Source organism: Choristoneura fumiferana, chromosome 13 (genome assembly GCF_025370935.1).
Source record: "Choristoneura fumiferana chromosome 13, NRCan_CFum_1, whole genome shotgun sequence".
Taxonomy (NCBI): Eukaryota; Metazoa; Arthropoda; class Insecta; order Lepidoptera; family Tortricidae; genus Choristoneura; species Choristoneura fumiferana.
Window position 1 is genome coordinate 10,996,736 of NC_133484.1, and position 27,898 is coordinate 11,024,633.

A 27,898-nucleotide genomic window follows, 5' to 3' on the forward strand; every position below is an offset into this window, starting at 1 on the left:
TACCAAAAGGAACAATATCTTTATTACTCATCTCACTTTACGTTGATGTTGTTCTGCAAAATTGATTTTAACCGATGAAGATAAAACTAGTGTTTATGTCGCAACGGTATACAGAACCGCAAATGGGAGCAAACCGTAGTAATGTTTGTTTCAATATTGAATTAGCCCCGTCGGTGTTGGCAATAAAATGAGCACGCAACTTTGCATATTTGAGCTAACATTAAAATTCGAGGACAAGTATAACTGAGCAAAGATACGCTGAGGAATGTTTCCGTGTTTCTTTAGTCCTTGTGGGAGAGATTATTTATTCTATTGTGCGGTGAGCGCGCGAATTAGGTCCGATTGCATCTCGCATGCAGCTGGGGACGTCACGACCAGTCATGCGAACAATGTGTTGTATTTACGCAGGTTTACTGAAGAATGGCGTCCACCAGCGCGCGGAGGGCGGGCTCGGCGCGGACAAAGCCTCCGCCGGCCCGCATTTACTGTTGGCACACCAAACCACCCGTGAACATGTTGCCACTGTTGCTCACTATCCCACCAAATTGATGAATTTATGTATAAAAATCTACTTTACTCGTTACTCTTTACTCGTTAAATCTACGTTCTGTTAAAAGCTATAGTCGGATTTCCATAGTATATAGTATCGGTCCTCACGTTAAATATTTCTAACAATGAAGAATATTTATGCCGAGTATCAACATCCTACTTATATAAATTTTAAACCGCTATAAGTTACTCAAGTTTTTTTTTTACGTATTCAAGCGATCAAAACGAAAAAATAGCTTGAAGTAATCCCGAAAAACAATACAAAAAAATATATGTATTAAAAGTTAAAAACTGAGACGATTAGGATATTACGTGTATAAATACTTATTTTTCACAAAAAACCTAGAGTCCATTTAATGTAAGGGTAATGACAAAAAATATCACAATCATAAGGGATAACTATACCACGGAAGGCTGACTAGGCCTTTACTGGCGTGTGTAAGGAAGAGCTTTCTGCAACAGACCAACGATAGAATTTTAATCCAGAAATATTTATTGTGGAAACTGGCCTGCGCCCAACTGTAATTTATAAACTGTAATAAGGAAATTCAATGAAGGTTCGCCGACAAAAGTTTGCGTAATGTAATCGGCAACATGGCGTTTGGTGCACTGTCAATTAATCATTATTGTTCAAAGCAGTTAGTGGAGCGGATTAATTAATTATGTAACGAATTAATTAATTAACCTGTGTATGTGTAAAATCCACCGTAAGTAAGTAAGCAATGTGAAATGCAAGCAAAATATAACAAGTGATTCATGGGTACGTTAACTGCTAAAGAGGCGTACAAGGGGTGATCCAAAAGTAATGATAATTGAATATATATATATATATTTCCGGAATAAAATTAAAAGAAGTTGCATTAGTAGCTGTATACATTCCTTAAAGATATGAATAATAACATATGTATTAGAGATTTGCAGCTATTTATTCACGCGCAGTCGGAATCATTACGCAAAAATAGAAAAAAAAATGAGATGAGAGCAGTAATTAAATACGCCTGCTTGAAAAAAAGACTTGTTAGAAACACTAGCAAACCGGTGGAAGTTTTTTTTTGACATTCATAGGTGCTTGTTGTGGCCTAAATTGAATAAAGATATTTTGACTTTGACTTTGACATTGACTAGGGTATTCTGCTCTGCCATATTCTACAATTGCACGCAATAAGTTTTATTTGGGTAGAATATCCACTACAGATGAACATAGCAAAGGCCGCCAATAGCCCTTATAGAAGATAATTTCTCAAAAATTCAAAAGGCGGATAGAAGAATGATTATCAGGCATCAAGTTTAGATCACGGGGCTCTCATATAATGGATGTATTTAAAGGATCTTAACTGATCAACTGCACATGAAAAAAGGTTCCGTTCGTTGGGTGCCCAGAATGTTGAACGCTGAAAAATAGGTTTATGTTTTGTAATTGTCATATGGATTCACTGAAAATCAGCGTCGTTGCACTATCTGCGGCGACACATGCTGAGTGGACTCCTTTTAGAGACCACAGTCAACACTGTAATAGGCATTAACATACTTACCTACTATTACATTAAATATTTTCTGTAAAAATGTTGTTGCATTGTGTGTTTCTAATAAATCTTTCATTCAATCATTTCATTCATTCAAAAAAAGGAAATACGATGCGAAATTACAATGGCAAATCTTGAAAAATTTCAAACTGATCTCGATAAGTTTTTGCGTCGATTTGTGACCATGGACAAGTTTTGGATCCATCATTTCGATCCTGAGACCAAACAGCAGTCCATGACCTAGAGAAGCGATCATCTTACCAACGCCGCAGAAATCAAGTCGCAAGCTCAGTGGGAAAAGTTATGGCATCCGTGTTCAGGGATGCCAAGGGAGTAATAATGATTGAATATATGAGAAAAGAGCCACTCCTATGGGCTTTTACTAAGCTGACCAAATACAAAGATTGCGCGAAATAATCAGAGAAGCGGCGGGGTAAACTTCGAGCTGAGTTCTGTTTCATCGAGACAACGCACCCGTTCAAAAGGCTAAGGTGTGTTACAATGGCTGCTATTCGTGATGCAGGGCTCGAAATTCTGGAACATTCCCTATATTCGTTAGACCTAACCCCCAGCGACTTTTATCTCTTTGCACGACTCAATGGAGACCTTAGAGTCAACAATTTTTCTAATAATAGTGAGGTAATGGCCGCGGTGGATGCATTTGGATTTTACTTTTGGATCACCCCTCGTACGAGTATATAGGTAAAATAGTGCAGCGTTTTTGGTAATTAGCATGGCCTGGAAAACTTTACGTCTTAGATCGATAAAAACAAGAAAATTAACACTAGGTGACACCGCTCGACGTTAGCACCAAGCAAATATTCAGTGTACGGTATGAGAAAGAGAAATTTGCAACGGTGAGACAGACCGAGCCAATGTTGACCTCACGATTTCAATTGTCCATGCAAAATGTTACGGGGAAACTAAACGATGTCACGAGCAAGGCAATTCTAGTTTTATATTCAAGGTCAAAAATGTATTCGTTAATGTTTATTACCGTAGGGGTCGGGTCGGGAAAGGGCGAATACTAAGAGAACGGTCGCGGCGCGCAAGCGCGAATGTAACATTGCGAACTGTCAGTTCATTTGTCCGTCTTTTTATTTATACGTGACTAGCTTTTGCCCGCGGCTTCGCTCGCGTTAAATTTGGAGTAACATACATTTACTTTCTGCGATCCATGTTTCGTGTTTTGATTAATTTTTCGGAGGATTACATGGAAATAAAAATACAGACAGATTTTCTTTTAGACAGTGGTGCAAATTTTGTAATACAAAAATCAACCTAACTACGTATGTAATTAATTATGATTCTTACCAACTTTGAAACCCTGCTTCGCTGATTCAGGGTTGGAATTTTAGAAAACGTTAAAGTTAACACGTTAAAGACTACGCGCTTTGCCCGTACTCGAATATGGTTATATATCCATTCGTATTAGGACTTCATACACGGGATATCCAGTTATGAATTACTGTTATGTTCTATTTTGAAATTCATAATTGTCGATTAGAGAATGGGAATGGGATTAGCTTTCTATTATTGAAATAATTTTGAAAATCTGCCTCAAAATTGATTTTTTTTATTCTGCGGAAAGTTTGCATTTTTTTTAAAGTACTCTAATGTCAATCAGGGATAGTGAATCTTTCTATTGATAAAAGATTTTTTTAAATCAGCTCAGTAGTTTCAGAGATTACCCTCAACAAACAAAGAAATAAACAAAGTTGAGATATTTTCCTATTCCATGACATTTTCTAAAAATCTTTCCCTAGTGCACCTTTGTATTACATTAGGTCCATCTATGCCAAATTTCACACCGTAGCATGCTGAACGGTTGTGTTGCTCTGAAGATGAGCTCTGGTTGAGTTCGAAACGCGTCAGTGTAAAGTGGTGGTGGTGATAGATGGATTTGTGAGATTTGTGTGTGTTCTTACAGTGTGGAAGTGGAGGAACTGCATCAACACACATTGCATGGGCACAAAAGTAGCTATCATAAAGGTCGCGGGTGAGCAAAGTAATTGTGTCAGCTCGTTGAACGTAAGTATATGTAAAATTTCGTATCAATGCTATCAGCCTTTGAGGAGTTCCGTCATCAGCAGACGACCCTGGCTGCAGCATCAGGCGGTGTAATCATTTAAACGCATTGTCATTGAAATTTAACAATCATGTAAAGTCTTTTGCGTGTGCCATCAACTTTTGAGGAGTTCCCTTCTACGGAGACTTTCCTGGCCAGGATGAGCAGGATGTCACTGCTAAATAATTGTTACCTGATTTACATCAGTTTGCCAAATCTCCAGTCCCCAGTTTTATTGGTTTAGCTTATGCGTTTTCTGATTCAGTTGGTATATAAAATCCTCTTTATTCGTTTTATCCCTTGGGATATTTGGAAAATCTTTGAAACTATTTTTACCTATTAGTATTACCTACTAAGTGAAAATATAAATCCCATTTTATTCCCTATCCCGTGGAATTTTGATACATCCTGAAACATTTTTAGCTGTTAGTATTACCTACTTGTTCGCCATATGTGAAGCCTCTAATAATTATAATTACGGAAATAGGGTCATTAATTAAAAGTGAAAATACAAATCCCATTTATTCACTATCCCGTGGGAATTTTGGAAAATCCTGAAAAGTATTTTTAGCTGTTAGTATTATCTACTTGCATGCCAAATTTGAAGTTTCTAATTATTATAGTTACGGAAATAGGGCCATTTTGAAGTGAAAATATAAATCCCATTTATTCCCTATCCCGGGAATTTCGAAAAATCCTTTCTTAGTGCGCGTCTACACCTATTAAGGAACATATATTCCAAATTTCAAGTTTCTAGGCCCTGCGGTTTGGGCTGTGCGTTGATCTATAAGTCAGTCAGTCAGTCAGTCAGTCAGTTTCTTCTTTTATATATATAGATAATCACGTTTATTATTAACGTGCTGTGTTTGAAATATATTTACTTTCCTAGAGTTAGTACATATTACAAAAGTAAGCACCTACATACAATATAGTTTACTTTAGCAACCTGAGGCCGTTTTGTCTAACGTTTCTTACACTCGCGATCACAAGCAAATGACAGTTTTCGCATACAAAAACTGTAATTTGATTGTTGGTCGCGAGTGTCAGCAACGTTACGCAATAGACCTTCTGGTTAAGTTCAAAACTTTTTCTACATAGCAAGACTATATTGGAGCAAGGTAAGGCATTCCCCAAATGAAGATACCTATACCTACCCTTCACCGCTGACATACAAAATATCAAGCGACTCTCAGGTAAAACATTAGTAAACGATACTAATACTCATTAGTTACCGTTAAATTCTACACCTTAGTTGTTTACGGCATCTTAAGCGATAGGACTCAACCTGTTCATATTATACAAAACACTTACATACCTCACTCAACACATATGTTACAAGCAACTCAGTCTTTAATTTCACACGTTGTTTAAACAGATTTATTAGCAACGTTCATTGGTATAACAAAATATTGTGCTTCCTTACATTTGTAGGCATAATACGCTGCGGTAGCCTGGTGTTATTTGACATCGCGTGAGTCCCAATCGAACCCATAGAAACCAATTTAAATTGGCCTTTTGTTTTCATACAGTTATAACAACCAGCAGTCGGTTTTAAACTAGTCGGTTACTAGCACTAGATCATGTCGGCGCCCTAAGGAACTGCACTTCAATGCTGGAATTTAATAAATTACCGCTTTTTTATTTATTTTATATCAAAACTGCCGCGTGAGTAATTTGCGGCAGTGTAAGAGGGAATTAGCCGTAGGGAGTCTGGTGATGTGACGTGGAAAATTGTTTTTTCATGTTAAATTATTATATTAGCGAAAATAAACACTTAGCTTTATTTGTATTTATAATTTACTACAATAAAATGAACTAAATTACTTTTATTCACACGACAACGGAAAATAAAAAATGCAAAAGGCGTCCCAAGTGACCGCGTTGAATGTCAGCAACGGGAGCAGTTGCAGTACCGATCGGAATTTAAGTAATCCCTGTACTGTTACACCAGGAAGATTTATATTCAAATTGAGGAATCCAATGGTTTATTAATAAGGTCATAATAGAAGCGCCTGCTGCGTTTGTTATAACAATAAATTTAAATGTGAAACTATTTATGACAACCTTTTAGCATTTGGATATTGTAAAGCAAACGTGGGTCGATTGTTGGTGTTATTATTTGGTAAGTTCTTGCAGGTGAGTCCGTTGGTCTAACCTGCTTATGGAAACCTTTTCGTTTAACGAGTGACAATCTTCCGTTTTTTTATTCCCTCAAGTGACCTCAAATATGCCTCAAAGTTTAAGCGTAGGTACAGTCGAACAAATTGAATCATGACCCAGGGTGGAACCTTTTACTAATCAATTGCAGTATGATTTCCTTGACAAACGTATGAGATGTCAACATGACATTAGTAGCAAAAAGGTTACACCCTGGGTCATGTCATGATTCAATTTGTTCGACTGTACGACGATGTTCTATTTAAATCATCGTACTCACTCATCTGTAGGTACCAAGTGGGACTGAAGAGAAACGCAGACCAATTTACAATTAACAAAAACTAAGTATAATAAGCGCGGTGAAAGGCCGATCTCTTCAATAATTGATCGCTTCTCACCATGAACGTGTGAAGGTTACATTAAATGGCGTTGCGTGAACCAGGCACTACTTGGATACTATCCAAAACTCTGGCACATATTTTATACGTGTACTTGTTCTGTGTGATCAACAAAGTAAGGAGACCTGTTTAGTAATCTACATGAAATGGGCTTCGAAAAACGAAGGTGAGAACAACGCACTGGTCTCGTGATCGCGGAAGGAAGGGAGCATGACCTTTTATATCTTATCCGTTTAGAAGGGTTTGTAGACTTACGTGTGATCCTTGAGCGTGGCTTCTAGTTTTCCCGAGTGCGTGTTCCAAACGTAGGCTGCGCCATCAGCCGCGCCCACTGCCAGTAGACGGCCGCCCGGTCCGAACGCCGCCCGCGAAAAGTCGCATCCCACCTTGAATGCTTCGTGGCTGCAATAGTACGGTTCTCTATCGTTTACCCGAATTTCGTAAGCCATAATGTATCGTTTCTCATAATTTTCAACTGATCTACTAATGGTTTATTTCTAAAACCCTTTTTTTTTTCAGAGTTGTTCTTAAACTCACCTAACCTAGCTTACAGCACACTAGGAAGTAACTACGTTCAATAAGATGATATTTCTTAAAATCGTGAAATTAGCATTTTCGAAAATCTGAGTAACATCTTAATAAGCTTATGAAATTATCACATCAAGTATAGCTATAAGAAGCCCAGTATACAAAGTATATACCTATGTATGTACTTATAGGTAGAGTCATTCACGATGACGCGTGCCGTGGTTCTTATTACAATGTCATTAATGTCTAATTTTGACAAAATCACGCGTCTTCGTGAATGGCACTAGGTATAAGTATTGTTTTAAGTTTGGAACCAGCTCAATTGGTGTATAATGTTTCTCGAAATTGATTTATATTAAATATCGCATTAAAGAGCAGCCGTGGTCTATTTACAGAAAAAACCTGATGATATAGTATCACCCGATGAAAGCTGAAGTATTTTTATCTTGAATACCTGAAGGACCGGACTATTGTGTTCATCCGCAAATCGATCAGCTGTATTGTGTCGTCGCGTACGCACGCCAATAAGTAATTGCTGTCTGCAACAAAGTATTAAGTCATTCATTCACGTGGAATTATTTTGGTACATGTACCAACGGGAACCGTGGTTTTTGAGCCACTCGCCACTGATTATAATTTAGCTGACCTATACGTTATGGTAGTAAATATTGTCATTAATTAACCAGAATTACAAATAGTGACAAGTGACTCAACAATCGCTGTTCGCTATTGTACAGTTTGTGAACCGGATGAGCAGATGTTGTAACGAGGTGTCATACAGCTCGTTTCTTCCTAACTCTTTGTACTGTCTGGTTAACACATATTCGAAAAAATAAAACGCATAAACGTATAAACGCATTTTTTATTAGTTTATTGTTTATTTGTATTCTGTGTGCCTATCCTGTATTGTTCATGTTGGCCAATAAATCAATCTTCTTCTACTTCTTCTTCTCCTTAAAATAACATTTAAATTCAAATTTCCGTTTCTAAATTCCACACCTGTTCAATTTACGTCAAGTAGCCATTCTATTCAGAGACTCCGAGCTGAACACTTGCCTTTCTTTTATCCTAGATCCTATAAATCTCTTAAAAACTCCATAACAAGCTCATAATTTACTACTCCTATACGAAGGAAGTTTTTATAAATTGTACAGTGCATTTGTGAAGTTTCATAAGATCAATAGATCGTAATACTGCTGGACTTCAGTGCCATTGAATTATATAAATAAAGAAATAGGGCACGGAAACGTGCCCTTTTATTATTATCTTAAATAAATATTACTGTCTGCCCTATTCCTGCCTTCTTCTTCACCCGAACAACTTCCCTGGACACCACCACGTGACAATGTAAGCCTAAATAATGTGTATTTTTTTTTATCGGAAGCAAATACAGGCCGTTTTCAAATATTTCTGGAATATTTCAGGAGGTTATTGGGTTTGTTTGACCGAATGATCCTGTAAAGGATTTTCATCTGAATTTTTGAATGAAAGTGTTTTCATGCCTTAGATGTGGCGGTACACTTTTAACATGGATTAATGTTTGGAAACATTTGCTAACGAGAATTAAAAAAAATAATGACTGTATCTTTTCATTTATTATTATTTTTGATTGCTTTGCCTGTTGCATTAGAAGTTTAAATTTTAGATTGCTTGGGCATTTGATATTAATTCCAGCTTGATAACTCCACGCGTTCTTGATATTTTTCTCAAAAGTATTGACAGACGGAGGGGCGGATGGATGGATGATAGACAGACGGACGGACAACAAGCGCACAAAAATAATAAGGGTTTATTTCTAATCGCATTAGCTTTAAATTAAAAATCATATATAATATACAAAGTATTTACTAGTACGGTCAAGGAGTTTAATTCATTGGCCACCATGGAACCATTTCTTAGTAAACGTCATAGTGATATCGCATCAGTTAACAAGGAAAGTCGTTATGACTTTTCCTTTGAAAAGGTTCCATGGTGGCCTATAAATTAAATTCCTTGACTGTACGTGAGAGGCGGTTCCGCAACGCTTTGCAGAGACAACTTCAGAAAATGTAAGAAGTTGATTGTCCTATCAATATTAGAGGTCAATCCCCCTAGTCACTAAAATTAACAACTATAGACACAGCTTTTGTTAACCCGGAAGTTAAACTTCATAGTTTAATTAAACAAATAACTCTGTATGATTTATGTCTAAGACGTTTGATTTTAGATAACATCACAAAGCTAATGTTTGTAGAGAAAATTAACAAATTACGAACAATTTTACGTACGCTATTTCGAATGATTCACAACTGTATCGTAACTGACGTGTCCATTACCGTTATACTTTTGATTAATGGTTTGACTAAGGTACTGACGGAAAATTAGTTGATTATGAAAAGTACAGTGAGCAGATTTATGGGAGCTTCAACTGGCATTTATTTCTACCAATAACATGGCTACGGCTGATGTTGTAAGTTGGAGTTCCACGAAAGTGTTAATTAACTTTCTGATCGAATGCAATATATCACCTTGATCTCGCGTTATTCTTGCATCCCTTATGCCGCACGGTATCGTACGGGCAATAAAGCGCCCAGAGAACCATCAACATGATGAGGCTATCGGTCTAACGACTCATATATTGTCACATCGAAGAAATACTACCGACGTGTTAATTTTCTTTAATACAATACAGAAACTGAAGAAGAATTTAGTTATTTCAAGTGAAGGCTCTCAGTATATGATCACTTATTATGCGTATTTTCTTAAAATTAATAATGAAAGGACTAACTTATCATATTATAGTTTTTATCTCTCGTGGTCTGGTCATGCCACATAAAAAGTTCCACACGTCATAGACAAACCTAAGTATTTTATTTTTATTTTTATGAAACGGGCATGTTATATTGATTGTCTATGGTTTAGAAGTAAACACGGTTCGAGTCTTATGAATTATGATTATGAAACAAGATTTATCGACTATCTCATAGTTCGATTATTTAACATTAACCTTGCATCGTGTTATTTGTTTAATGCAATAACGTTTAACCTAAAATCCCTATAACCACGCTATTCTAAAATTGAGATTTATTAAATTAATCGAAAACGTTGAACCTTTCATTAGTCGTCTAGCATTATGAGGGGTAATTGGATGTCGTAAGGTCAAGTTGCGCCGTTTGCGCAGCACAACAGATGTAATCACTATCCAGTTAGTTTTGGCGTGTTTTGTGCGACGAAACGGTTAGGCTATTGAGGTTGCACTCTGAGGTAGCGGCGTCCCGATAGACCTTCGATACCGCTGATGTATCTAGTTCGACCGTGACGAGTAACTGTGACCGGGTCTCCCTATTCATTTGTCCGTCGGCCGGGCTCGCCGGCGACGAAATCAACGTGATTTAATCAGTTTGCAGTGAGTCCCGCCACTCCGTTTGATTGAAGGTATCAATCTCGATGATTCGTGCGCCGTTACTGACAAAAAGGGATTGATCGGACGCATAACGCTTAACGGAAACTTGCACCGCGCTGCGCTCACGTCACGTCTCCGTACTGACACGCATACCGAGACTCGTACTTAGACGTGCATTCAATTATCTACGAATGTTTCGACTCTATTGAAATTAACAAGCCGTTTATGGTATGTAACTGTTTTACACTGATATATTACACCTGTCATTAGTATAAAAACAAGTATAGCTTTACATTCATTGGGATCCCTTAGGCGTTTAAATTTACAAACTATAAATTTTGGTTTACTTCGTATCGGTTTATGATTAGTAATTTACACGTCGATAACATAAGTTAAGTAAGTAACTTATAAATTTACCTCGGCTAAGGTCAAGTGAGGTTACTTTTCCTTGAAGCACTATGTGGTTGGCAGACATTTCAGTGCGTATGTCCCAGAACCGTATCCTTTTGTCGTAGTGTCCAGAAATGATGGTCGAACCTGCGCCATCCGACGTCACAAGGTCATTGCACGACGACCCGGCAAACTTCGTCTCCGTGCCTGTAAGTCAATAAAATGTTTTACATTTAAATGTAATAACACTCCCAAGTTACACAAGTATTTTTTACCTAAGATCAATCATGTTTATCCGTTGTTGAATAAAAAAATGTTAATCCTATTTCAATAACTAAGTATTTTATTGAGTTGACGGAACCGGTTTAATTGGAAGCCAATCGTTGAAAAAAAAAACAAACAGGTATTGATGAGAAGCAAAAAACATTTAAAGACACCGTCAATGGTCTGGTGGTAGTGCTGTAAAATAATAAGAAATCGATTACGGTGTAAAATTTAAGCAAAAAAAAACTAAACCAATTAGTTTGACAACAGAAATGAATAGGTACCTACATTTAAATCTTAGGCATTTATCAAGAAGTTCTGCAGTAGGTAACTTGAAAGTAGATATTGTGTATGGTGGTAAAAGAGGTCACTTGTGTACTTTTAAAGCAAACGTATTGGCACCCGATTAATATTTTCGAGATATCTAATAAAATTACTTTTTCTTAACTTTTCTTTTAAGACTGTTTGAGATCTTAGGAATCAATACTATAAGAAAATTTATATCGTTAAGTATTCTAAAGTAATGTGTAATATTTTAAATACAACCATCACAAGTTTTATTTATGCTCTAACAATAAAAGGAAAGCCACACAAGGTTTCGCAACATACTGTACCTACTTTAAGTATATATTATATATATATATATATATCTTCTTCAATCTATACACATAATAAATCTGTAGAGGTCGATGTCTGTACATTAGAAATATTTGAGGAAAACTGTTACTAGGGGTCTTTATTAGGGCAATAGAACCCAAAACAATGATTTTTAGAATTATTGTCTGTTTGTCGGTTTGTCTGTTTGTCTATGCATTCGTTCACGCTAATCTCAGAAACGGCTTAACGTAGAAGGATGCGGTTTTCATTGATGTATTATATTTATCTTGGATTAACATTTAGTGTTTATTTCATCAGAATCGGTTCACAAATAAAGAACCGGCCAAGACCGTGTCGGACACGCCCGAAAAATTAAGTAATATTATTCTAAGGATTTCGTATTTTGAACGGAATATTCCAAGTTTAGGTATATTTTATACCTTAGGCTGTTATTTACTCTTACACTACTAATAATTCTCAAGCACACTTAACCGTTATAGTTTTCCTTGTAAGTTTGATATACTTACTACCATCCTGAATTTTTTCAAAATTTTCCACCCACCGGTTTGAACTCTAGAGGAGGGGGACGCTCGATTTTAATGAAAAATTTGCATTTTAAACTTGAATATTTCGTAAACACATCCCTGAATCGAAAAATCGTCTTAGCAACTCCCTATCCAACGATACCCCACACTATAGGGTTGGATGAGAAAATAAAATCACCCCCATTTTACGTCTATGGGAGGCACCCTAAAAAAATTTTTTAAAATTTTTCAATGTACTATTTTGTCGGCATAGTTTTCATATCTACCCGTGCAAAATTACAGCTTTCTAGCATTGATAGTCCCTGAGCAAAGCCGCGGACGGACAGACAGACAGACAGACAGACAGACAGACAGATAGACAGACAGACAGACATGGCGAAACTATAAGGGTTCCGTTTCGGCCAATTTGGCTCCGGAACCCTAAAAAGATATATCAATTTAAAGATTTTTGTCGAACACTTTTCGAAGAATCGTTGTTGATTTCGCGAAAACTTCAGTTATCTATATTAAAGTTTTGAGTAACTATGGTCTGTAAAATGATTTCAGGAATATAAAATTCTGGATTGCTATCACCATCTTGTTCGCTAATCCTGCCGTGAAGCAGCAGTGCTTGCACTGTTGTGTTTCGGCGTGGAGAGTAGTTTAGTTTAGTTTATTTATTCATTCAATACATAATTACATTATAATTTACATAAATGTCAGTTATAAGAATTTGTATGACAGCCGGTGAAATTACTGGCACTTGAGGTATCTCATCTTAGGCCTATAGATTGGCAACGCATCTGCAATACCCCTGGTGTTGCAGATATTTATGGGCGGTGGTGATCTCTTACCATCAGGAGACCCACTTGCCCGTTTGCCATCCAGACGAATAAAAAAAAATTACTGTCTGTTGGCCGGCCTCCCACTAGGTGGACGAACGACATTGCGAGAGTTGTAGGCAACCGGTGGATGCATGTGGCGAGCTGTCGTTCATTGTGGTGTTCTAAGGGAGGCCTTTGTTCAACAGTGGACGTCCTGCTCATGTCTGGCTGATGATGACGATACTGTTAGTTTCGGTATCCGAAGCTTTGGTTAACTATACAAACTTTTTGTGAATACAAAAGTAAAAAATTCAATAATATAAAGAAGGGAAATAATACATAACTGGAAACACCGACATAGCTGGGAAAATATGCAAGTGGAAGTGGCAATGGGCGGGTCACAATGCTCGAAGAACAAATAACCGTTGGGGGAGAAAAGTCCACGAGTGGCGACCACGAACCGAGGACGAAGCGTTGGCAGGCCTCGCATTAGGTGGACTGACGGCATTATGAAAATTGCGGTAAACCGGAGGATGCAAGTGGCGAGTTGTCGTTCATTGTAGCGTTCTAAGGGGGATTCATTTGTTCAGCAGTGCATGTCTTCCGGCTGATGATGATGAAATGCATAACCAACGTGAGTTGCCTCACATTACTATGGTTAAGCATTTCCAATAGAGTTCAGCTTAGGTTGGAGGGTGTTAAGGGCGCTGCGCGCTTGGTTCTGTTTCTTGGTCTTCTTAAAAGAGTTTGTCGGCGAATACAGAGAAAATACAGGACATCTCCATGAAGTAGAAGAGACTAGCATCGGTACTCCGATTTTGTGTTCAGACGGTGCTTTATTCAGGCACCGTAAAGGACCTGATTGTCACCATAGCCACGACTCTCTAATTGAAGTAGCATATCAAGAGGTCATTCATCACAAAATATACGCGCACCTGTCTCCGTCCACGTCATCCAGCGCAGTCCCTTATGGAATAACCTGAAATGCTTCTTCGGCCACTCCGCTCACGTTGTAGTTTGACGGCACTGACAACTCAACACAAGACAGCCACTTTACGCACGTGCATGTCCCACAGATCGCCGAATTCTGGCCCTAAATACATTCTAGGTAGGCTGGTGCCAAAAGTGGAGTCTCCTGTCCGTAAGGCCATGGTTTCTCTGACCACGATCGAATGTTTTGTGCGGGAATGTTTTAGGGCGGTTTCTCTGAAACGTCACTGGCAGCGGGTAGGCACCGTTAATTCGTGTGGTGCGACGCACATCGCAGAAAAGTCACGTCTAGATAAATTAATCGGGAAAAGTCCACAATCACAGCTATTTTATTCGGTAACTATGAATAAGAAGTAAACATTTTGATGGCATGTATCTTTTGTATATAAGCTGCTGGGCAGTGACTGAAATAAAAAACAAGTCGCGGGCACAGCTGATATATATATATAAGATATCTTCGGTTGAGCTCTTTCCAATGATGTTGACTTATTTAAAGTAAAGCCAACGAGAGGAGATATACTTCATCCGTGACTGATACCTCATTATTAGTATCTCGTTCCTTTTTCTCTCCCATGCTATAATTTATCTTTTCCCGCTGCCTTTACTTTAGTTTGTCCCACGGTCAAATAACACAATATTATTCTTTGCTTGCGTTATATTTTATTTGCCCCTTATTATGTCGTAATAAAATATAATGGTTTCGGAAAACTTAGACGCTGATTTTAACTGTGCAAAGTTTACATCTTCATTACAAATACACTTGAAGCGTATTTCTTTCTTTCTTTCACATATGTGTATCCGGATTTAAAATTATTGAGGTAAGTGTTCAAAAATATTGATAAAACCCTTCTCGGTGTGAAGTTATCTTTGCATCTAAATAGCCGGACCGCACACGAAAGTACGCAGAGCACGTCCTGGCCACGAGCGGGCATTTTTTTCGAAAAACTCAAGCTATGCAGCGCAAGCACACACGACCATTGCATACTTTACTAATGAGGATTGACGTTAAAATTTGCAACTTTTGAATTCTTGGCATTATTTTATGGAGTTTATACTTGAATACTTTACCTTAAATATGAAAGTTTTTTTTCCACTTCCCGCACATTGTAACAAATTATAGATGGGCTAGATCTGTAAATAAAAGGGGTACATGCCTTGGGTACAATTAACGACTAATTCTTAAGACAATTTTAAAACATAAGTCAGGCTACTGTAATATGGGCGTTTTTCAAAAAAGTGTGCCCTTCCTTTTTTACAATTTTGGCAAAAATATGTTTTTTTCCTACTCAGAATCAAGAGCACAGTCGATTCCGATAGTTTAAAAAATCGTCCCAAAAAAATTACAGTTTTGCGACGTTTTTTTCATACACTCACTATGGGCGTGACAAAACTGACTCATAAAATTTTGTATGAAAAAATGGGGTCATTTTTTGCCAAATTTAAAAAAAGGTACACTTTTTTTAAAACGCCCATGTTCCTTAGAATAGAATTAATAATAAGAAGAATGTTTGTATGGAGAATGTTTGTTATAATGTATTGTGAATATTAAATTAATTAAGTATCTTCTCTCATAAAAAAATAATAAGAAGAAGAATAGAAATGTTATCGCGTGTATTGTCTTTCACAATCAGTGTCGTCACTTTTCCGCGTCTCCCGATGTGATTGTGTCACTATTTAATGAAATTAAATCTTTTTGAATCCCTGTCTGCAATGACCCGTGTTTTATACAATTGAATTTGTTACAGACTGAGCTGACATAAAGTCAAACAGCTCAAGTATATCATATTAACATTGTACTAACATTTTTTACTCCTCAGGTCCCATATCTTGAGCGTGCGGTCGTGGCTGCCGGTGATGACGGTGGGCTCGCCGAGGAACTTGGCCGCCATCACTTTGCCACTGTGCCCTGTCAGCGTGTGCTGAGAACAAACATTTGAGTTAGATATGCTGCAAATAGAAAGTGTGATGGAAAATTGCAGTGCTCTCTCAGGGCATCAGGTCGTACTAGCATGTTAATTTTAAGACTAGAATAATTGATCTGATACTAATGAATCTGAATCAGAAATGTTGTGCGGTTCTATGACCTAAAATCTAAGTTTATACTTTATAACGACGAAGTTGGTTGCAGATATTTCACGTGGACTGGGAACTAATTTTTAAAATCATATCACTCGAAAATACTTTTCTCGAGTTTTCTCCAAATATGTATTAAAGACTACACTTCAATTTAAATTCTCCACTAGTTCTAAATGTAAATTTGTAACTGTAATTACCCGACTGCCCAAAGGAGGGTTTTGATTTTTGAGCGTATGTATGTTGTTTCTATGTATTTTGCAAACTTATTATTATTTATTATATTTAAAACATTTAAGGTCAAACTGAACTAAATAAATTAATAAGATGTTAATACTCTCAAATGTATGTAGAATATATTTAAGACGAGTGATATAATTATGTAGTAGTACCTCTCATGTTGCTGTGCCCTTGCAGGGCGTCACATGTGACTAATACCGAATTGTAACAACTGCTAAATATGTATAAATGTGATATGCAATGAATGAATAAATATAAATAATAACTAAAATCAAATCCAAAAAATCTGTGAAGGTATTTCTAATGCAGGCGAAGCTGCGGGTTAAAGCTTACTCTCGTTAGTGGAGAAGATATTATAGTCCTATAATGGACGATAGAATTTCATTTCACGGTAAAAGTGTCACTCAAGTGTCTAGAAAGATCAACATAATAATTGTGTTTTACAGATGTGTCTCACAGGATGTCGATGCTGGCGCTGGCAACCAGTAGCTCATTAGATGTACACACGCGACAAACACAGCAGGTGAACTAGTCATAATAATTTATTTTTTTCTGCTAGCTTTTATTACTGAGCTGTTGCAAACATCGGAGATTTATCGCTTTTAAAGACATGCGCAAAGCGTTTAACTAAAGAAAACTAAAAAAGGCAAGAATTTTACGGTCCGATATGGTATGATAAATACGAGTGGAACTAACATAAATTTGCCTGCATTTTGTTTGTATAGCAGCAGCCAATTAGGGCTAGTGAATTGCCTTCTGTTAGTTGTGGCCGTTTATGTCCGGCGAGAGAGCTCCCGGGGCTACGACGGACGATTATTGTCCTCTGTTTACTGCCTCGTTATCTTCACACCACCTTAACTTACGGAGTGCCGGCGGCTCCGTGGGGTGTCGGTTTTCAATTGATTCCGGACGCCGCGGCGGCGCATGGTCTCGAGCTGTGCCGAATCGAATGGAACGCCCGTGGCGCCTATTTGCATCTTAATCGGCGGTTAATTAGCGCTACTTAAGACTGTTAGTGGACAGCTCAAATAGACGATGCCACCGCTTGGCTAATGGAAGCGTTGCATACTGGACTGGTTAAATGCCTCACGATTTGTCGTTCCGTCCCGAAACCGACAGCTATTTTTTATTCTGATACTCGTACAACTACGAGTACACGCGTCACGGCATTGCTGTTTCTACAACATGTCCCTGGCCTCTGGCAAAACATGAAAGTACATGTTGATTAGGGTATTTATACCAATGCACAAAGTCTGATATCAATCGGTATTTAAAAATATATCTGTAAGGAAGATCTGTAGAACTACCAAATTTATTTTAAAAGAAAAAAATACGTTTCGCCTTTGTACATCTCTTTCTTGTTAACTGTAATTTTCATATGTTTTATGAACAACAAAGAGTCACAATACAATACAAATACAGTACGTTTATTTTCAAAATAAATAATGGGTACTCGTAATATAGAGCCTTTCTGAGAAGCAGTTCTAGTAAATATTTCTGCTTTTGTCCAGAAGCCAATGACGCGTTGCATAAATTGAATCGTAGTAGCCAATAATGAACTTTAAAACTAATAGGTATGAACCGAATGAAACTTAAGATTGAAACTGCCAACAATTTTCGTACCCGACCGCAGATGAGATGAGTTCACATGTAAAAAAGTAATGCCTCAGTAAAAATCTCTGTCTCATAGCCGAAGTAGCGCTCTACGCACCGCGAGTTTGTATAATATAATTAACAACAACACAATTATCATGACATGGTGGCAGATTTACAGCACGACTGTTTATACTGGATGACAGCTCTGTGGTTAAACATTCTCGACACGCTTAAAATGTCTCCATAACTCTGTGATAATGCGCAAGCGGGCGGTTGACCCGCTCTCGCCGCTCTTAATTGCAGACAAAACACTCCGTTATCGGTCGGCGTAGTCGACGAGTTTCATTCCGTTTATGTGGAGTAAATACTTACATAAACAAAGAGCGTGGACGCATAACGCGGCGCAACAACGCTCTGCACTCGGCACTAGCGCCGCCGCACGCGCATGATATATAGACATACATCGTGGATGCGGTAGGTAGGTATACGGTTTTCCGCCCGCCTAACGATTACATTGTATCGGCCGTGTAAGTTTAGCATCTACTGAACTTAGATGTTTATATTATAGGCACTAGTGAATTAGCTTCGAATCGATTTTTTTCGCCTAGCTCTTTTAATGAAGTCAAAAATACAATGCAATCGCGAGGCTGGGAGAATGAAGCGATTCCATTAATTGGTTGGCTTTACCTCGCTTAATGGTCATAATTATAACCTATAAAACCGCAACATCTATTGAGATAGATGGTTATCGGGTAGATTTGACGTACAAGTTTATGTTTGCAGATCATCTGGTTTATTTACCAGAATTTATGCAAGCAGAGGCAGGATATGGAACGGGCGTGAATAGTAGATAAGCAGTCGAGGAAATTAGAGACAATAATGGAGCTATAGATTGAACTGTTTTAATTTGCCTGAGGAACACCAAACCGGAGTGGTGTCTCAACTTGTCAGAAGTTAATTTGTCAGCAATAAAGTTAGAGACATGCGACGTAAATGTATAAAACAGGTTCGAACAGTAACACAGGGGCAATCTATTTGCAAATAGGTACCTCGATCTTTTTATCTCACACGGAACTTTTGGCCAATGAAGCTTAGAAGTTGCGAATGGAAGATAAACATGGGGTTAGCATTTTATTGTATTTATGACGTCAATACTGCAAGTAAATGTACTATCGTCCCGTCCTATTTACGCTAGCTATTACAAAGCTTTATGTTTTGGATTGGCCGCCTACGTGGCGTCACCTATCTATGACCCGTGAGTGAGGGCTGAGTTTCGCTAAGCGAGACGATAATGTTGAGTGCAGTTAGACAACGATTTAAATCAAAACAACCTAAATGACTCTAGTAAATACAAATGTTACGAGCGAAACGAACGAGGCAATTTGCTGATTAATGGTAGCCCTGAATGCAGTTGGTCGCTTCCTTGCTGTGTAACGGCATTCCGCGGCTCCCATTGGCTACCGTTGTGGCCGAATTCGTTCCCGCGAGTATGTTTGGCGAGGGGGAATTAATTAAATTTAATTCGCGAGGCGCCATTATGGGCGAGCAGCGTTCCCAGAGAGTGCAACGGGACCTTATCGTCGCTTTAAAAATTTATAGTTACGGATAATTAAGTGTACGTATAGTGGTTCGGTTTGTACATCGCGTCACGAATGCAGGTCGGTTATACGAACGCTGTTTCGGGTTATTGCCGCGATAGGCAGGGCACACTAATTGAGGAGGTTAAAAGATAGCATCCGGACAAGGCCCGCCGACTCTAACGAGCTAATATAAGTATCGATATCGTTTCTCTACCGGTTTAGCTTGCGATTGTACAAACTCCCTTCATAATCTCTACAGTACAATAAACAACGATTCAAAGAAGGAAAAGTATTGTCATAGTACAAAAGTTCCTTGTTTGCTTCAAGTGAACAAGACTTTTACTCATTGTTTATTGCTTAAAAGAGATGATCAAGCTTTTTATATTAGACATCAGACAGAATGAGGCATAATCTGTAATAAAAAGCTTAGAAACCAGATAGATACGCATTACTTTTGATTTCTACAAATGTTTAAAATTGGCTTTAAAAGTCGAGAAGCAAATTCGTTGCATTACTTACTCAATTTAATTTCTAACGTCGGCACAGAATATATAATAGCACTAACGTACAGAATGGCCACGCTCCGCCCCGCCCCTCAAGCGCAGATTGCAGGAAAACCGCAGGAAAGAAAGCAGTCGGGTGCGCGACGCGATGTATGTCGGCCGCGTGGCGCTAAGTTCGGGAGCAATCATTTTGCAAATCGTAAGAATCGTAACGGTACCCTACCTACTCCGATTTCAAAATAAATAGTGATTTCTGAAATAAACGCGATTAATACATGAAATAACTACCTACCGAATGATTCTTTTAAGTTAGTAGACGTATATCTATTGTAATTGAAAATAATAATGCTTAAAATACGCAGACAGACACATTTTAAGTAGGTTTAAATAAATCGAGGGTATTCTGGCAGATTCGGATAAGTGTACAATATTTATTTTTTATACGGTTTTGCTAGATAAATAAAGCAGAAAACATTGAGTATGCCTATCTATGTAACTTTAAAAAAATAGCACTTATTCTGATTTGTCAGAATACCCTCGAAATAGGTAAGATTAACGATTACATTAATTTGCACATATGTAAGCCATACCTACATATGAGTACCTTTAAATGTCATTGGTAGTACTAATAGAACTATACGGTTTTGCAATAGTCAGCCATGTGCAGCTTACGCACACATTGACGCGTGTACAGACGTCGTCGTGCGTATGTAGATTCGAGAACGCGTATTTTGTACGGCGTGGCCGCCCTGTGACGTCGGTGCCTGAGAGCCTATAATATACCAGCGAATGTTTGTTTGAATGTATAAATATCGCACGTGAGGCCAGCTAAATAACCGATTCCTTATAAATCAGTTGATTTGAATTGCGCTCTCATTAGTGATTCCAGCGGTGGTGCGTCGAGCTGGATAACACAACTTATTACTTTGGCAACACAACTAAGCGCATTTACAAAGTCCCCAGTTTTAGATATCACATATGCACCTTATCTAACATAGATTACGATTAATGGTACCGCGAAACACAAACTCAGTGATTGAGAAAACCAGTGCGATGTAAAGTTAAACGTAAAATTTAAACAGAAATATTAGAAATGCAGATTGGATTAGAATGCTCTTGGTTGTAAATTCTAACTCAAATTAAGGGACAGCTTCGTGAAATTCCATACGTTGCTGCACTAATATAAAAAAAAGCCCTAATTGCATTTAGCTTAATGGACCTCAATAAAACTTTCTCTTCATTATTTATCTTGAAGTATCAGGCTTAATTAAAATCTTTGGCTTAATTATTGTGACCACGTTTTGGACAAGTTGCGTGTCCTGTGCAAGATTTGTTTTTCGAGAAGCATTCAGGTATTAACGAGAAATGATCAAACTCTCGAGTGTCTTGAAATACTTGACAGGAAACTCTTGTTATACTCGTAAGTAAGACACGGCAAATCTAATTGTATTTTGAGCACGTAGGTACAGTTGAATATTGTATGCTATCACAAATCGTAAATATGAAAACTTGACAGTTACGTCGTCACACTCATTTACACGGATATATAACTTGCTCATGTATTTTAGAATTTATTATATTTGCAACTTGTATAATCTCGAAACTCAACACCATTCCTCAATAATACTGAGTAGATATTATAAAAGGACATGAGTAAAAAGAAACTTTGTCAAATATAAACCGGAACGTTTATTAATGGGTATGTAGTTTGATATCCTTTTCCGAAACTAAAATAATAAGCATAGACAATTACCATCGATAAATCATCATATTAAAAATCATAAAGCTATTATCTTTATTCATAATTTGCTTTATCTTTTTTTACTATATTTGATAACGTCGATTATGATCACTTATCACGGATCCCTAAAAATAAATACATTACTAAACCTAGCTCTAAGAGTATATATAAAAAGCGGCCAAGTGCGAGTCGGACTCGCCCATGAAGGTTTCCGTAGCAGCAAGTAACATAATATAAAAGTTTCCTTTACTTTACGATTTATGACGTATTAAAAAAAACTACTAACTAGATCTCGTTCAAACCAATTTTCGGTGGAAGTTTGCATGGCAATGTACATCATATATATTTTTTATCATTCTCTTATTTTAGAAGTTACATTTTACCACTTTGGAAGTATCTGTCGCGCAAACTATTCAGTTTAGAAAAAAATGATATTAGAAACCTAGATACCCCACACGTATGTTTGATGAAAAAAAAAACTTTGAGTTTCAGTTCTAAGCATGGGAACCCCCAAATTTTTTTTTTCTATTTTTGTGTGAAAATCTTAATGCAGTTCACAGAATACATCTACTTACCAAGTTTCAACAGTATAGTTCTTATAGTTTCGGAAAAAAGTGGCTGTGACATACGGACGGACAGACCAACATGACGAATCCGTTTTTTGCCATTTGGCTACGGAACCCTAAAAAGGGTCAGAAGAGCTTTCATCCTTCGCTAACGATTAAATCAACCGATATAAAAATGAGTAGAATATTTATTATCTGCTGTGTCGCATCTATAACCTCTCTAGGCTCACTCAGTGCTGTGTGATGAGTGAAAACGTCGTGATAACAATCGTGAAGTGTTCCCTAGACGCGGGCGCAGACATTACTCAGACCGCTGCGAGTATGACGACCGGCGAGCTTCCTTGTACAACCACGCCATACTAATCATTGTGACTTCAGTTTTACAACGTGTTAACTGACCAGTCCTAAACTAATACATTACGAGAATAAATAAAAACCTTGTTATTATTTCCGTTTCGTTCGTTATTGATCTATTACTTGTAAAATTGGAAAGCATTTTAAAATATATATTTTTTTTTTTATTCGACTGGATGGCAAACGAGCAAGTGGGTCTCCTAAGTTTTCTTAAAAAAATATTATTTCGTGCTGTAATGTACACTACAAACAATTTTAAATGATTTTAAAAATATGACTAAATTTATCCTCAAAATCCCATTAAAATAGTGGTTGACGCAATTAGAGTACAGCTTAATTTTTATACGAAGAAGAGCTGAAAATATAACATAAATAAATAAAAAAACTGAGCAGGGAAAAACATTATTTTCGGAACATTAATTTAGTCCGCTCTGCAGGTTGGTATTACTTTTGGAACAGGAAACATTAAAAAAGCCTATTTACTGCAATCGGATGAGAGTTGTCAAATGTAAAGAAAAAAGAAAAACACACGACTTTTAAGACAACTTTATGAGATCATTAAGGGATTTTAATTTGAATCAACTTTACCAGGGGTAATTAAATCAAAAGCTCTTAATTGGTTTGTGAAGCGTCCCCAAATTTATGCACTGAAGGCCAAAACCACTGCAATAAGGTTTATAAAATTGATTGCACAGTGTTCGTGTAAAATTTCCTTGGCATCATATCCTGTCAATAAAATTAGCACAAAATACAAGTAATTAAATAATCCCGTGGATGTCTATATAACGTTATTTGATTAGGAATAATTACAAAAAAAACAATATTAAAGCTAAATGTACTTCCAGATCATTAGCCTTTAAACATTTGCGATATGTTTATGAAAGATAAAAATGTTGCCAAATACTCGTAGATAATTAATATGCTAATCTCTTTTTCCATTGGTCGATGCTCTGGGCGAGATAGTCGGATTCTTCTTAAGAGGTTAGTAATTAAATGAATATTAATTTGCATATAGGATAGATGGATAAATGGGTTTAATCTTAATTCGCGTAACTGAAGATGTCGGGGTCGACGTCTCCGTGTGAAAACCGTTTTATTTTTATTTTATTAGTATAATAACTGTTATTCACGGTTTACGGTAGTATTTGGCGTCGATCAAAAGGTTCACAATAACGACTTTCGATTGATACCGAAAGCGCGCTTATTTGTAAATAGGTGTGACTTTCTAGTTATCACCTCGTCATGGCGCTATGTTAACAAACAAAGCAAGATTAAGGCACCAGACAGCTGCTAATAGATAATTGACACATGGTTATATGCTTCTCTATAACTGCATGAAAAAAAAGTTAAAGTTTATTGAAGACTGACGCGAGGGCAGCACTTCTTACACTTACTACAAGATACCTACCAGTCATATCGACAACGGTGTCGGTGACGTTATTTAAAGGAATATTTTATAATCCCTCAGACTTTTTGTATGACAAATACTTTTATACATTGTGAATTATTTTCCTTTCAAGGCTTTGGTTAATCTTGGGCATTTTAACGCACAAAAACACAAAATATCACTTTAAAATATCTAGGACGCGTAAACAACGTTAAACTTTGACAGCAATAGACAGATGCCATTTGAATTTAGTGTTACCAGTGCAAGACATGAGTTCCATTGGTTTTCCGCAATATGGCGAGGTTTTTTATAATTCTGGTCAGCCTTTACATGGTCAGACGCTTTCTTAAGCAATTTCTAGATGAGCCATATGTTTCATGAAATATTACTTATTATGTCTCCTATATGGGTCAACTGCTTTTTTTTAAATATACCAATGAAGAAACATACATCCATACTAATACCTATTAAATGAAATATGAGATTAACTTTTTCATCCATATTCTCAACATAATTTATCTTCAAGCCGCGCAAGATGGGAGGGATCAACGAAATTAGTTGAAGTTAGTACCAATTTATACATCAAAATTCAAGACGGTGGCATAAATTATATTCTACGCTTCAGGCATTTAGTGGTTCACTACAATTATTTAACACTTAACATAAATATTATTTTAGGTTAGCACTTTACGGTGTTTAGATTCACTTTTTGCTATAATAACATACATAATTATCCTAGTTAGATCCCCAAGATGTAAGCTCGAGCTTGTTTTAACTGGTATATTATTAGGTTGGCGCATTACATTAGCAATTATGAAATATTATTTGCAATTTAATTGGTATATACCACAGAGTACATATATAAGTATATACTAAATAACAATAACCGAAGCACAGTACTAAATAACAAGAACCAACGGTTGTCATCAGAATAACGATATTATAAGAGCAGTGTAGTTTAGTTTGTAGCAGGTACCTAGCTACCTTAGTTCCTTTTACTGGGCACTTTACCAATAAATTTATGTTTTTACAGGTCATAATCTCAGCCATCGTCATTAACCGATCTTGCTTTACAATATCTAATGCTGTAATATAAATTATGGAAATTATTATAATGCGAGTTATTTAAAATGAGAACTGATGATTAACTCGTTCATTCTGTTATGCTGGACTGTTCTATTTGCCACCTGTGAATTATCTTATTTATTTTAGGAAGCAAAAAAACATCGAACCTTAATTAAAAGTCAATATTCATGAGTAAAATATTCTGCGTAGTACTATTTCAATTTTAATACAAAACCTGTTCACAACTTTTATGATAAAGGTACTAAAGAACAAATATTCATTATAAAAGTCAAATGATTTATTATAACCCGTAAGAGAGACTCTATTGGAGGTATACATACATAATATAAATATATTTCTACTACATTTCTTTTTCAACAATACTTTTGCTAAATCATCGGTTATTTTATTGTTTCACGATTAATGTCATCACGTTTAGTATGTTTATAAATCAGGAAGGATTGATTGGAATCCGAAATTCCGAACACGATGCCGTTAGTTAAATAATAAAGAAAGTATGTGATCACAGACTGAAATGTTCATGTCACTTAAAAAACCTGTTTCGATCCCCTTAAACATTTTGAAAGCAGTATTTTTTGTTTCATGAGTGTAAAGTTTTCTTTTTATGAGCGAATGATAACGAGCGGTGGCATACTTACAGTTTCGAAACTAAGTAGTTAAATGGCAATTTGACGACAATAAAGAAAACAGGATGGGTCGTTCACATTTCAAAGTAAACATTTTATTCGTTATCATATCGGAATCCGTGCTGAATATATTTTATTTAGCATGTTTTTAACACATATCAGACGCAATGAATATTTAACGTAGGTACATAAAATTCAACACTACTTAGTCACTATGATGTCAGTTTTACCAATTTTTATAGGATGTATAAATCAGACATAATTCGCTAAAACCGTTATCGAATAAATGCGGACTTAAGAGTTATTAATTATGATAATCTGTTGAAATCTGTCAAAATCATCACGATTTTGTGATTAATTACATTCTGGGTGTTCTTCGTGTTAAACTGAAACCATGGAAGTTAGTGAAATATATCTACTATTAAATGCTTCAGAAGGTCTAGGGTAGGTACTAGAAAGTTCATTAATTCATAATTTGTCTCAAATTATCTAGTTGTCATCAAAGCTTAATGTTACAGGACAGCTTGCAGCGGTGGGATCCTTAGAAGGCAGTCCAGCATTATAGTTTAGGCTCCCATTATCAATTACAGTGCTAACACGAAGACACGGCGCGGGCCGGTAGCAGCGCGGGCGCAGGCGGAAGCGCACGACGCGACATCACCCGATTTATGTGTGGGAGCGGGGGTTCGTGACCCGACGACACGAAAATTATTAATTTATCTCATAAATTAGCGGACAAACGGCAACTAGAGCGGGAACCTCGGTCGTGAATGTCGCGTCGATGTTACAAGTGTTTAATGAAACTTCCAGCTTTTACGGGCTATACGCTGTTACAGTTAATTTACAGGAATAACAGACACTAGTCACAAGCCGTTATAGTTGTTATCTTATATTTCAAACCATCGATGGTCATAAAACATATCCATCCAGCACATTACGGTGATAATTAACCTGTGAAGATTTAATTCTAGTGAACATGCGTATACACGACTAGTCGCACGTTCGGATCGGACAACGGTAAATTAACGACACACATGAACATGCATAACTTAAACAATCGTAAAACTGAAATAAAACAGAAATCATTCATAACAGTTTTCGCACGCTCAAGTAAAGTTGTTCGGGTATTCGGTAAAAACTAAAATTGGACGTTCGAGAAACGATGTGACCGTGTTACGGGTGGTTAATGCCTCCATGGCGTGCCGAAACCATGTCTAATGTGCTTCTAATAGCAACATCGGGACCGTGCGAGTGCTAAGTAATTGATAGAGCAACTCATTCTAGTCTGGCTCGTGGTATTACACTTCTCTATTATAATTTAGTAATCATTCATTATGGTAAATGTATCCATTTCCTTGTTATGGTTACGAGCAACCAGATTTCTGTTTTTATCTTACGGCTTTCTTGAAGATCTTTTTATTAACTTATATGTATGTATGTATGATTTTATCACAGCTAATTTGAAAATGGTCGTTAGGGCCGAAAGGTTCTCGAGTGGAGACCGCGGATCGGCAAGCGCAGCGTGGGACGTCCACCAACGAGATGGACGGATGACCTGGTTAAAGTCGCGGGTTCACGGTTGATGCAAGCCGCATCCAACCGAGGCAATTGGAGGTCCATGGGGGAGGCCTATGTCCAGCAGTGGACGTCCTACTGTTGATATGATAATGATGATTAATTTGGAATTAAGTTATATAAAGATGATGATGATTATTGGACCCTCAGTACGGGAATAAGGCTCGGATTTAATATTAGTGAATGTAAATAATATTATATTAATTATGCGAATATAAAGCTCTAGCAAAGTTCTTGGCTATCGCTGCCACTAGACGCGCTAGAGTTAATGGCACAGGGAAGACATTCATCATGTTTTTATTCACTTTTTCAAAACATGTTTTTAAAACTTCATTATTTTTGCTCGCATGACTTTTAGCACTTTAGAGGCTCGTAAT

The 27,898-nt window shown here is 37.0% G+C and overlaps 1 protein-coding gene across 3 annotated transcripts in view; it reads right to left on the reverse strand.

Moving 5' to 3' along the window:
- The window catches only part of Atg16 (Autophagy-related 16), a 204,906-nt gene that overhangs the window by 18,613 nt on the left and 158,395 nt on the right, over positions 1-27,898 (reverse strand). For all 3 annotated transcript variants that reach the window (XR_012452001.1, XM_074096306.1, XM_074096305.1), the window contains 4 exons: positions 15,996-16,113; positions 11,023-11,202; positions 7,678-7,762; positions 6,951-7,097 (listed from right to left, as the gene is read on the reverse strand). Coding sequence is in view for 2 of the 3 variants with exons in the window: in XM_074096306.1 (XP_073952407.1) it covers positions 6,951-7,097; positions 7,678-7,762; positions 11,023-11,202; positions 15,996-16,113 (530 nt within the window). In the remaining variant the exon portion in view is untranslated. The remainder of the gene's footprint in view (positions 1-6,950; positions 7,098-7,677; positions 7,763-11,022; positions 11,203-15,995; positions 16,114-27,898) is intronic.